We start from the raw sequence: 13,377 nt of genomic DNA on the forward strand, positions 1-13,377 counted from the left end.
GCTAACATATTTAAATGACTCAAGGACCAGGACTCATGAAATAATAATCTTTACAATAATGAGTCTACGATTCTCTCTCTTTTTTGTGGTAGCATTTGAACACTAAATTGTGATTTTCCCCAAAGTTGTACATATATATGGTAATAGTTTTAAAAGTGGTTTTGGATATCATGCAGTCTACAGAGCTGAAGAACTTGCATTTGTCTGTTGCAGTGAGTCCCTATGAAGACGAATGAGAGTAGTGAATAGAGGAACAAAATTAACTTAGTTTTTATCTGTGAATTGAGGTTATTTGTTTGTACCAGTCTTTTGAATACAGTAGAGACTTGGGTATTTAAGCAGTTACAGTAATGTAGGATTTTCATGGTGCTGCAAAGAGAAGGTTTGCTAATGAGCACTGTGGACAGATTTGATGTTCAGTCAAAGCAAAAATTTACCCAGCCTCCGATCTCTGGTAGCGACTGGAAGCAGATGCTCCAACGTCCGGGAGTTTGGAGGTTATGGGCTGCTTGGAGGTTGTGTCTGGACTATTGTGTTTAATACCTGCTGATGAATTTGTCCTTCAGCTTGAACTAATATATCTTTCTAGTTATCAGTGTCACCTGCAGCTGAAAAAAGTGTTTTTCTTACCTGTCCAAAATTATTATACAGTATTTCTATAATGCAATGCAACACTTGAATATAGAATTTCTGGTATTTTACAGTCCAGTGAAATAATCTCAGTATTTAGTCTCTGTAGCGAATTAAACACCAAACTCTGCTTTGTTATGGATTCTTAATTAATGTATTGTTATTAGCGTAATCAAAAGATGACACTAAGATGATAATGAAGCACTTCCAATTAAATAGCAAAAAAGTCAAATCCTAAAAATCAAGTTGTTTGTGAAGCCAGCTTTAAATTAACTACATTAATGTCAAAATGAGAGTGATAATTCAGTTCATGAAGTCTTGGAAGTACTCTGTGTTTGAAATCAGTACCTGTACCGGTGCCTCAGGATAGCTTTTGTCAGTGTGCTTTAGCATAGTTCAAATTCTGAAAAGTTTGTAGAAGACATCATTGACAGTGGCATTTCTCAGTGTTAAATTCCTCAAGACAGATGGTGGTTGTCTGTATTGGCTGTTCTGCATGTTCATTAAGTCCTTAAGGTTAAAAGGAGAAGAGCCAATTGGGTTATCATAGTGGCTGTATGTATACATGCAAGTCAAAGAACAGAAATCTTTTCATCACTTTTGATGTCAATATTTGAGCTCTTTCTGTGCTCCAGCATTTTGTCACAGATTTAAGAAAATATATACGTTGCTGTACCAATAACTTACTGAAAAAGCTTTTTTTAAAAGCATTTAGCAGTAAATCTGATTTTTCAATTTTCTGGTTTTTTCAGTGGTTCCACCAGGGAGCCCCGGACCGATCACTCGCCATGAGTCGTACGACAGCTTAGCATCTGACCACAGCGGGCAAGAGGATGAGGAGTGGCTTTCACAGGTATGCTTTCTGGGGGAGTTCCAGTGCAGGAGTGAAACAGTAATAGTATCGCGGGAAGTAAAATTCACAACTTTCCTCAGAATGGAAAGTAATTTTCCAGCAGGCGATGGGTATTGCTGTGTGTGACACTGACTTCACTTCTGACTTAACATGGTATGAATTTGATGGCCCCTACATTTTATACAAACTGTACAAGCTATATTAAACATCGTATAAAGCCCCCATCATTACTGGCACAAGTCACATCCTTGGGAAGTTCAGGATGAAGTAGGAAGTTTAAGCTGGCAACAGACAGTTACCTCTCCACCTTTTTCGCCTGACATGGTCCTTTTCAGACATGGATAAAGGAAGTTGGCTTGGCAAAATGACGATGCCTTTTCGGTTGTGACCTGTGCTATACTTACTGCATTTTAACATAAAAATGGTAGATTAACTGGTTTACTTCCTTCTTTCTCTGCTTGTCAGTTACTGCATTTCCTAGTGATAATTCCTTTGAGTTATGGCTAGATACAAATACTATAGTGCTTTAAAATGATCCTGCTTGGTGGAATATTTTTATATGAGGTTAAATCTTTATCCATTCTTGCTTTGTTTCAGTCAATGAAGCTTCTCTTTAAGAACTCAGTATGTACTTGACTATTTGGCTCAAAACATAATTTCACTTTAAGAATGTAGGTCATGAGTAATACACTGAGAAATAGTTCCTGTTAGAAATAAAAGGTTAGAGTTAAATAAATAAATAAAAATTACAAAAGCTCTGGATTTACCAAAGCAATTACAGGGTACCTGATACATGGAATTCATCCTGACAAATTAGATGAGTTTCCTTTGGTTTAAGAACAATGTTTTTATGGGAGTGATGCATTAAATGTGTTGCTGGGGTGTCTGGCATAAATATGAAATATTCATGGATGTGATTTGCTTCTCCCATTGGTGAATAAATCATACACAGCGTTTTCCTAAAAGGAGAAGTTAGGTTTCCACATGTACCGGTCCAGGAGTGGCATTCATTGGGGAATCTATTCATGTGAATCCACTTACCTGGCTTAAGTTTTCAGATGTGGCTGCACATTGATGTATCTTATTTGCTTATGCTGTATCTAATTTGTCAGAGCATAAAGATGGTGAAACTACTCAATCAGTGTAGTCAACAGGAATTTTATCACTGAGCTCACTGGGGCCAAGGTTGCACCTATCCTCTCCAGTACTGTTTGGATAGTTTAGCTTATTTTACTGTTCTGGTGACTTTCTGGTGCAGTGGGCAACCTTGGGAAAAAGAGAGAAAAGTAAACCTACATTATAGGGGTTGGTTTATTACTAATTCTTGGAAGATATAAAATGTCAAAGGAACTTAAGACTGCTTGAACTTCATCACATCTATCCCTCTAGAAGAGTAAATATATTTATAAGGGAAAAAAAAAAACCCAAATGATGTCACAGAACACGGATAATTCAGAGAATGCTTCCGGAATGTTTAGTTTTTGCTAAGTGAAAAGAGTGATGATAGCTCTTTTGAGCATGAAGATGCTAGCATTCTCTAAGCAAGCCACTTTAGATTAAGCCTAAAGTGCAAGTATGTTTTTCAAAATTAAAGTGTTGTTATCAGCAGTAACAGCATGCAGTGAAAAAACACTGCCCTTCACTTCAACTTTTCAATTAGAACAGTGGGTAATGTGTGCTGTCAGTGTGAAGTAGATACAATATGTTTGTCCTGCACACAACAGGAGAGTGAATAGGAACATCTGGCCGTAGCCTCAGTAAAATTGCAAAGGCATCTGTTTACCTCTCGGCTCTGTGACACTGATGGTTTCAAGCTTAAAATATACAGATTACTTTATCTGTGGCCTAATTTACACTGCTACATAAAAGCTACTTGCCTCAGAAATGTCTACAGTCAATCTGAGTAACGCTAAGATAAATGCAAAGATGGAAATAGCGCTAAATAGGCTGTGCATTTGTCGTTTTACGTTAGCAGAGAACTTAGAAGAACATTATCCAGTGTTTAAAACTGCTTCTTAAAGAGTTAAGAATCGCTACTAGTACACATCTATATCATACATATACAAAAATATATTTTCATTCATTTCCTCATTAAATTGCATTTTTGCTGTGAAGCTGATCGTTGTTTTAGCAGAAATTGATAGGAATTTAATAGTCTATTTTTGTCATCTTAAAAGTATGAGTTCACCAGAGCTTAATATTTTAATTTCATATTTCCTTCTTCTGATCTTTAAAGGCTCTTTTTATTTTTAAAATTGTGTTACGGAAGACTTATGCTTTGTTTACCCTTTTATTTACAAGGTCTAATTTTCCTGATCGTATACATTTCCAACGTTACCATCTTAAATTTTCATGGTTGTTTGCATTCCTATAGTTGGCTTATTTAAGAGTTTGCCAGAACTGGCACTCATCAGGTTTATAGTTATCAGCATGAAAAAACAGTTTGAAAATATTTTGGATGTTTCATTTACTGAAATAACTTACTTTTCGAAAGTTCATATTTAGACTTTTACTGGGAGCCAGTACCTAGAGGAAAATCTGAATATTTGAAATTATTGTTTGTTAGACACACCGTCTGTATTCTCTGTGCCGTTTGGAAGTAGGCACGGAACGGAGAAGCGTCTGTGTGTGTATCTACACAAAAACATATGTACAGATACATATCTCATATACACCTATTATTTAAGGCATATGTGGTTGTTCATTGCAAGCAAACACCCTTCTATCTTAATTGTTGGAATTTTGGTTAAATGAATATATGTATGTGTGTGTGTAGCTGCCCTTCTAAACTCCATCTGTCGCACATATACGTTTATATTACACCTGCATAGTAATGAGCGTGGCCTGGGCTGTTCAGTGTCTCGCAGCGCACTTCACATTGCTCTCCGTTACAAATCTTGTTGCTTTCCAGCAAGATGGTCTCTGCCGGCGGTATCCTCAGATATGCCAACGGTAATGAGCTTTGATTTGAAATACAGTTCACACTATATACATGTGAAGCAGTGCTGTTTAATGTGTGAACTTTTAGAAAGCAGCTGTAACAAAGCTGTAACAGCTTGCTTGTAAAAAGTGCATCCCTTGACCTGGTCAGGGTTGAGGTTACCTGGGGGAGGCAGACTTTCCTCTGTCTACTCCGTGTAGATGGAGGTAGAAATGCGTTCCTGTTTGTTACGCCACAAGGGTAGCTTTTTAGCGTTGGAGTTATAGTCTGTATTTCCTAACGGCAAGGGGAGGAATGGAACAGGATCAGGTGAAGTGATAGCCAGGATGGAGCGTGGGTCTTCAGAACAGTTTAAGAACCAGGGTGCAGTGTCCTCAAGCTGGTGGTTCAAGGGCTTTCAAGGCTCCGCAAGAAGCTCTTGGCTTTGGCTAGAGCATCACTCTCTAGCAAAGGCATTCCAAATTTTCCCTTGTTCAGCATTCCTCCAAACTGACGGCACAAAACACCCTTTTTGCTTGGGAACAGCAGGATTCAGTGTATTGAAGGAACCACTCAATATATTGCAGTTTTTTGTTAAGCATTTCCCCGTCTTCCCGCAGGTCGAAATAGTGACTCACACCGGGCCTCATCGACGCCTATGGATGGGCCCACAGTTCCAGTTCAAAACAATCCATCCCTCAGGCCAAACTACCGTCATTTCATCCAGTTCTTCAGTGCTGCAGTCGCATGGTCCAAGTGACACCCCGCAGCCTCTTCTGGACTTTGATACAGATGATCTTGATCTCAACAGTCTCAGGTAAAAAATAAAATCAATTTCCAAGCTGTTTCACATTTGTTGTGTGAATAACTTGCCTCATGCTTAAATGAGGCCGTCTGTGTAGAACGTGTATTAGTTTTCATCAAGCTTGTCCAGATGAAAGTCTTAGAAGAGCCTGTGACTCGACAACAATAAAAATTCATCCAGGCCAAGCAGCTTAGATTCCTTTCTGCTGCCCCTTCTTGGGTAAATGACAGTGAAAGACACTACGAAGTCTGATGGCCTTGCTCAGCATCGTCTTGGCTTTCACTTTCTGCACTGCTTAATAAATTCATTTTCTCAGACATGAGTGGGAGCTTTATGCCATAGATTAGATGCTGACTGTGAAGCGGTCAGTGTGTTGGAACAGTAAGTGAACTCCTGGAATGTTTTTCCCCTCCCTGTTTTTTTTTCCCTTCCTTTGCTTCCTTCTTTGTAATTCTTTTTCATGTATTTAATTCATCTGGTTTTGGACATTGGCTGATTTGGAATTGGGGGCAGGGGGTGGGCCTAGGGAAGGGAAGGAAGGAGAGCGCAGGTAAATGTGGGTTTATATTTACTGACAGCTAGTGATTTTGTAGAAGTGCTTTATGCACGGTGTGTTTCTGTGTCCTGTCCGGTAACTCTCAAGATTTAATGAGTTTCCATGCTTCTGACTCTGCATGTGATTTGAAGTCCAAAGTTCTGTGGTATGGACTTGGATTGTGTGGGACTCTGTCTGAAACTCTTATGAGTAAAACAAGAGAAATGGATAATATGACTAATCCCATTAAAACTGGGCAGATTGTCCTTGGACTGAAAATACACGGTTTTGAAATGTGTGATTTCTCCTTGCACGTAATTACTCCCACAAGTAAGGATACAGCTGTCAAATATATTATTATTTTATTGTATGTATGTATAAATATGCAGAAAGAAAGCAGAAATTTAAAAAAAATTAATATAGGTATACATTACGAAAGGAATAGACAATTATAAATGTGTCTTTTCTCCTAAACTGATGAAGAAAATGCTGCTGTTCAGGAGGGCGATAGAGGCTTTTTAACCAGTTTGGATAGGGTGAGCGTTTTCCTGTGAGGCTTTCTGAGAGCTCACGTCTGAGACATAGTTTTGGGGGTACTCACTTTGTGTGGAGTCTCAAACTGTCTCTGGATGGATTATCCAGATCTTGGCTCCACAAAGCAAAGGAAAACAAAAGTTTTCAGCAGTTGACTGATTTGAAAATAAATAGTTGCTTAATTGATTCAGCTGATTCAGGTTTGCGATTTGATTACAGTCCTCATGAGCAATGATTTTGACACAGGTGGTAACTATAACTTATTATTTAGGATTCAGCCCGTTCGTTCAGAACCTGTTAGCATGCCGGGGTCATCACGTCCAGTTTCAGATCGCAGAGGAGTTTCAACAGTGATTGATGCTACCTCAGGTAGAAACATGTTGATTTCACGTTTTCTTTGATATTCGTGGCATTCATCAATCTTGTCTTTTTTTGTCTGGTAACATGTTTACTAACCGTTGCCATATACTTAAAAGGATATTATGATTTTCAGCTGCACAATAGGGTAAGTGCTGTCTTACACAAATACTTACTGAAAGCTACCATAATGATGACTTTTTTTCTTCTTACCGCTCAAATCTGAAGTCACAGCACTGTGGTAAGATAGGAACACAATATTTACATTAAGTTTAACATGAGCTATAGAATGCTAAAAATTGCCTAAACTAAAAAGCAGAACATTTGCAAATACTAACACTGAAATGCTTTTATTAATGAATGCCTAAAGCATAGAATATTACAGTTCCATCTCATTTATAAAATAACTTTCATTGAAATGTAATCATAAGTGTAATTAATTTCTGTGAACAGTCAAGACAACAGGATAGTTTATCTAATGTTTGTGTAATAGGCACATTTTCACTACTCCGCTCTAAAAGAGCGTGTAAATTTAATACTACAGTGGTTATGTTAATATCAACATAGTAATATATGTACTATAAAGTTTTCTTCTTTTTTTCTCAGTGGTGGGGTATAGTCTGTATAAAGAAACAAGGACAGCAGAGCTTTGTATTCTAGTACAGCTGCACAGCGTCTGAAGGGTCCACACAGCAGGATTTTGTCAAATAAAATCTCTCACAAGTAGAATTATTAAACACACAGCATTAGTCAAACAGTCAAGTCAGAGAGGATTTTAATCTTTAGCGATTTGAAAATCCCTGGAGACTGCTGATTGGATTGAGGTTAAACTGTAAAAAGAGGTTGTAACACATACAGAAACTGGTTTCTGATAGTTGTTTTAAAGAGAGTTAAAATAAAAGCTCCTGTTCCAGACTCTGTTTGCTATTGATATAAATTCTGAGTCCAAGATATTGTATTGTTTGCCAAATTAATTTATTTGTGTATTACAGGATATTTCTTAGATGTGTTTATAACCGAGTTCAATAATAACTAAATTTACTTTGGGTATTGAGGATTGTCATTATAAATTCCATTTTCAAATATTTAAAACTTGTTAAATTAATTCACATTGAGCTTAGGCAAACATCTGATGCTGGTTATTTGAAGGGAATTTTATTTGTTTTAGTACATGGCAAAGTAATTTTGAAAATAATTGTTTGATACAGAAGAAAACATAAATGCATCAGTTATGATTTTTTTTTTGGACTAGTTCATCTATGCCTATTACCCTTAAAAGGTTAAAGGCTTGAATCATAGGAGTGCTCCTGTCTGTGTATCTGACACTTCAGATTCAGCGTGATTAATGGCATAGCTGTTCTTCACTATCAACGTGATTATGCCAGCTGATACAGGTAGAGATATCTGGGTTATCAGGGTTGCTTTTTTCCCTCTTGTGTATGAACGGAGCAGTGCCGTTACCCATAGCAGGGATGTGTATTAATTCTGAAATATAACCATTCTGCAACCATAATGCATTCTAAAACTGTGTTATTCCATCTACAATAGAAACAATGAACCACATAGGACCATACCTCTTCTATGCTAAACAACCTTTCCTGTAGTGTGGATGGGGCCTTAATATGAAATGGCTCATGTGAATGTGATGAAGCTCTATTGGTAATGCCTTTAACATGTGTGTTCATATTAAAATTGCCAAAGTCAATTCTATACATTGTTATGACACTGAAAATATATTTACTGTACAGCAGTGACTCAGTTTTGTTATAACACCTCATAAGTTTCTTATAAACAATACATGGGTTTTGTTAGGGCCATGCTGATAGCAGTATTTTATTTAACTTCACTGCCAGACAGTTTGGATTTGAATTGTTTTTTGATTCGGGGACTTTACCATCTATTTGCAGTTTTCATATTGCCTGATCCTTGTCCTTTCCCATGCAGAAATTATTGGTCCAAATTTAGGGTAGATACGCCAGATTATGTGTGATGGTATAGGGGTGTGAATTCTGCTACAGAATAAAGGGGAGACAAGAAAAAAACATGCACTGTTTTTTGAGATCTCGTGCTATTCTTGTAACAGAGCCAGCAAAGGGAAGACGAGTATTTTATGCTTAACTTTCTTTTCTTCACGCCTTTGAGATGTGCAGAAAATTACATTAAGCTCAGCTCTGAATCTAAAGGTTTTATTTTTAAATGCCGTTCATGTACGACATTGCATTTTTTGTGTTATAGTCCACTACTGTAAGTATTCTCATTTCCTGCTATTACCAAGGCGTGCCCTAAATGGCTTACATTCTTTATGGAAAACAAATTTATTGGAAAATACGTTTTTAGGTTTGAAGGATTTTTTAAGTAGGTAATAAATTTTTACTACCTAAGCTGAACCAGGAAGTGATTCTTCAGTTATGACCCATGCATTCGAGTCTGTTGCACTTTATGAAGATGCTTATCTGGCTGTTTGATTGCCTGTTGCTTAGAGATGCAACCAGCGTGGCGCCTCTTCTTATCTAACTCCATCACTTTTTCTTCCTATCAAAAGATTTCAAGTACATGTTTATCATCTCCCATTATTCTTCCACCATTCTTGATAGCTTCCTTCCTTCTCCCCCCTTGGTGACAACTCTGAAATTTGTGTAATTTTTTTAATCATGATTTTCACATGTCTGTAAAACTGCGGTATACTACTGGCAATAATCTCATGATCATTTGCAAAAATCTTCATTTAAAAAGTACAAAGCTCTAATACGTGAAAATCAATCATGAAAATTTGCAATGGCATTTTCAAGGCGGACGGCTGTATCTGCAAAGATTACTTGGATAAATTAAAAAAATGCATACTTCAATAGGATTATCTTGAGTTAAAATTCAGCTAAGATATTCTCTGTTGGTTTGGTTTTTAATCGAATCTTTAAGAAAAGGTTGCAAAAATGTAGTTACCTAAAGCTACTGGACATTTGTCCCTCAATGCACACATTTTAGTCATATGCATCATAGAGAGAATATACCCTCAAGGATTAAATGCACTGTAATTCCAGATGCTATTCCAGACTGGCAGTTAGAAATGTTAAAGGGACAACACTGAGTTTAAAGCTGTATAAAGCAGGAAGCCTTTAATAATAATGCAGCAAAAGAACCACTACTGTACACATAGTAAGTGACACTGTGTGTAGCAAGCAGGCGTCTGTGCTCGTGTGTCTGTGTGTCCATCCTTTCAAGGAAGTGTTGAGGCTATCAGCTGGTCCCATTGGGCTTAACAAAGGTGGGGTAAGTCTTAGTAAGTGAGGTTACGTTTAAGACTTTATTAGGCACCAGAGGTGGAAGAGAAACCTTACAAGTGCCCTGTCTGCAGGAGATGCTGCAGTGAAGGCCACACTTTACACAACCAAACCAACCAACCCTGAGACAGAAATCTGTAGTGTGACAAAAAAAAAAGTAGTTCTTGCAGAATGAGCTGGCCCTATTTCAGAAGAGCAAGGCATGACTTGAAAACTTTACATTACCTGTATACATTGAATGCTGTTCCTTTCTTTGATGTGACTAGCTTTAGATACGATTTTTGGTTAGCTGAGGATATCTAGAGAATGATGAAGACTAATCTAGAAAATATAAGCGTAGGCTAGACATGTAATTGAATATTTCCAGGCACGTTTCTGAATTTTTGTACTGTAACCTGTGGATGAATGATGTATGTCATGTATATTACATACCTGAAAATCAAACCTGATAGAACTCTACTACTGATAAATAATGCAGAAGTTAAAGGGTGTAGGAAGGTTAGGATAGCTGTACGGAACAACAACTCTGAACTTTCAGAAATAGAAAACCTCTAGAGAAAGGATTTTGCAGCAGTTCCTGATCACAGTAAATTTGATCACACAGCTGCATTGAGTCTGTAAGGGCAAGCGTTTCCCTTAAACTGTAACAAATGTGTTGAAGGGCTCAGGTACTCAGGTACGCTCAGTCATAGCTGTTAATTCAATCCTGCTCAGTTAAAACAAAGGGTATGCATCTGTGTGCGTGTTTATGAAAAGCCTTGTTTATTCCCTCATACAAAGAGTTTTTTGACACTTATCCGTCAGTCAGGTAATGATTTTGTTGCATTGTCAGCAGAGTAGGAAAGTGTTGACAAAGAAGTTGTCTGAGCTCTGTTTTGCATCAGCTTTTTCCTTTCCTACTTGGAGGAGATCTTCATTTCTTTCTTGCTTAGGACAAATACAGAAGTTGGAGTAGGAGGGATTTCAATGAATAAAATTAAATTGCAGAAGAAAAAGATCCTGAGCATTTTTTTCTCTTTGATTGTGTGTGGGGTGGGAAGAACCTTTATATTCTTTTCTAAAACCTGGCATGTGCTGTGCTTCTTAGGGATGCACACATCACTTTTTAATGAAGATTGTTTATTACTGTTGTATGAAACTCTGACAATACTAAGCTCTCTTCTGGTTACTTCAATCAATGCCCACTTAAAATTGGCTCGTAATTTAGTACTTCCCTTTCTTTTGTGTGCGACTGGCTGGTCATGGGCAGATAGCTTGTTGCCTGCAGAGGGTTTAATGAACAGAAGAATTGACTTGGGTTTTGTGGGGGATGGAGTTTGCCTCCCCTCCCTCCCTCTCCTCTGCCTCTGAAGGATCTTTTATTGTTCATCACCACACCTGTGAGATAGGGACCATGGGACAAATTTTTACTGTCCAGCAATGCTCTCACGTGGAATTTAATAAACACTTCTGCTGTCACACCTTAAACCATCTGAGCTCTTTTCTGTTGTATGCGCGATCAAGAATTTATTCCCAAATGCTGTACACCAGAAAGTGCTGCTTTGGAGTAGCGGAGATCAGTTATTCAGGTAGTAAAGATGTGTGAATGCAGCTGGCAGATGAAGTCACCAACATTATGAATTCCCAGGCTGTCCTTATTGCCACAGGCAATAACTGACAGGCCTGAGCGGTCGCTGGTTTCCCATTACGGGCGCTGGTAGGGCCCGGGGAGTCCTGGCGTCACGGATACTTGAGCTGCCCTGCTTGAGTGGAGCCGGCCAGCGCTGGAGGGTCCTTGTTGCAGAGAGATGTAATCAATATGGTCTGGAGTCCTTGACCTGAACCTGTAATTACCTGGATGGTATAAAGGTGGTTTGTTGTTGCAGATAGAGATTGCACTGAGATCCTCCGAGTATAATGCTGAGCTTTGAAGCCAAGGAAGAGATTTGGCCCTTGCTCTATTCTTCACAGCAATTGAGAGGTTTTAATAATGGTCACATAACAAGCTGCTCTTAGAGGGCATCACCTGTTTAGTAACAGCAAAACCACATACCCAGCACTGCTTGTTTTGTGCTTCTACATTCTGTCAGCTTAGGTTTAAATGAGTTTAAGTTATGGTTCTTTTCTGGAATAACTTCTGAGCAAATTCTGTTAATATGATACCTATTTAAAACACTTATGTTACTTATTTGAAAAGCATTTTATGTATTATTCCTAGAATAGTGATTGAGTGTGGGATATACTCAGGGGTTTTTTGTTTTCTCGGTGCAATAGCACACACTTGCATGTGCTCATACTCTCTCCATCCTATTCGTCTGTCTTGCTAAATGTGTGTGTGCATGTGAGCTGCATAATACAAAATTCTCATACTTAGAATTTTTTCAACTTGATTAATTTAATCTAATTTGAGAAAATGTTATCTGATGATTTTTGAAGAGAGCCTTAAGACAGAACTGACTTCAACAGGCTCCAAGATGCCAATGCAGTATACATGATTACATCTAGAAAGAGCTATGCCCTATAGACTATGGAGATGTGAAGAGAAATTAAAATGACCTGACACTACTGACTGGGCACTTGCTGCTGGATCATTGCCTGGCTTGGGAAAAGACTCAGCTGCAGGGATACGTGGAGTAGCATTAATGTCTTGGAACACCGGTGGGTGTTTTCTGTAGGCAGGAGAAGTATACTGGAGAGGAAGGGCATGGGAACAGTGACTGAAAGGCAGCAGAATTGTTGTATGCTGATGTATTTTTGTCTCCTTATGACGGTTGTGGGTGGGTTAGTCTGTCAGTTCTGGAGATGGGAACTCGCTCCGCGCAGCGTGACGTAGTGATGTAGGGTAGCTGCTAGTGACAGAGGAGACTGTTACTCCTCATCCCAGTTTGCCTTTGGTTTAGCTGAGGAGGCTCGTCGTAATTGAAGCAATTCATCTCTTCTAATCATCTCTTGTAAAATGGTTGTGCTTTGACACATAAGTGTCCATCAGCTAAAAAAAAACGGTGCGACATGCAAGTTAGTTTCACAGATGCAAGTGAAAATCAAAAATCAACAATTTCTAGACACTGCTGTGTTAGGTTGAATTTGACTTTAAACAACTTAAGTTCCTCAAGGTGCTTAATCCCCCAAAGGCTGATCACCTTGTTCATCTTGCTATTGTGGGTTTTGATAGTTCACAGGGAACTTTGACAAATAAGAAACCCAGCAATTTCCATGTTGATGTCATAGCTAGATGAAAGCATAACTGTGACTTAACCAATATAACCAAATACAAGATATAGCTTTTTTCTTTATATATGAAGATATGTTGCAGTGAGGCCTCCAGGGGCCACGTTAATGGTCATTGGTGCAGTCCTCTTGCTCCAAGACAGTTGTTCTCATGTCACACAAGCCACTTGACGCGTGTACCAGTGGTCCATTAATGCAGACGGTGGAGTGTCTTACTGCTGAAGTGTTACGTACTAACTTTCAGTTGGGGAAGCCACC

The 13,377-nt window shown here is 38.4% G+C and overlaps 1 protein-coding gene across 14 annotated transcripts in view; it reads left to right on the plus strand.

The window, feature by feature from the left end:
- The window catches only part of BCAS3 (BCAS3 microtubule associated cell migration factor), a 373,812-nt gene that overhangs the window by 168,560 nt on the left and 191,875 nt on the right, over positions 1–13,377 (plus strand). For all 14 annotated transcript variants that reach the window (XM_075168423.1, XM_075168422.1, XM_075168417.1 and 11 more), the window contains 3 exons: positions 1,383–1,483; positions 5,024–5,220; positions 6,549–6,646. In XM_075168423.1, coding sequence (XP_075024524.1) covers positions 1,383–1,483; positions 5,024–5,220; positions 6,549–6,646 — 396 coding nt within the window. The remainder of the gene's footprint in view (positions 1–1,382; positions 1,484–5,023; positions 5,221–6,548; positions 6,647–13,377) is intronic.

Source organism: Calonectris borealis, chromosome 19, assembly GCF_964195595.1.
Source record: "Calonectris borealis chromosome 19, bCalBor7.hap1.2, whole genome shotgun sequence".
Lineage (NCBI taxonomy): Eukaryota > Metazoa > Chordata > Aves > Procellariiformes > Procellariidae > Calonectris > Calonectris borealis.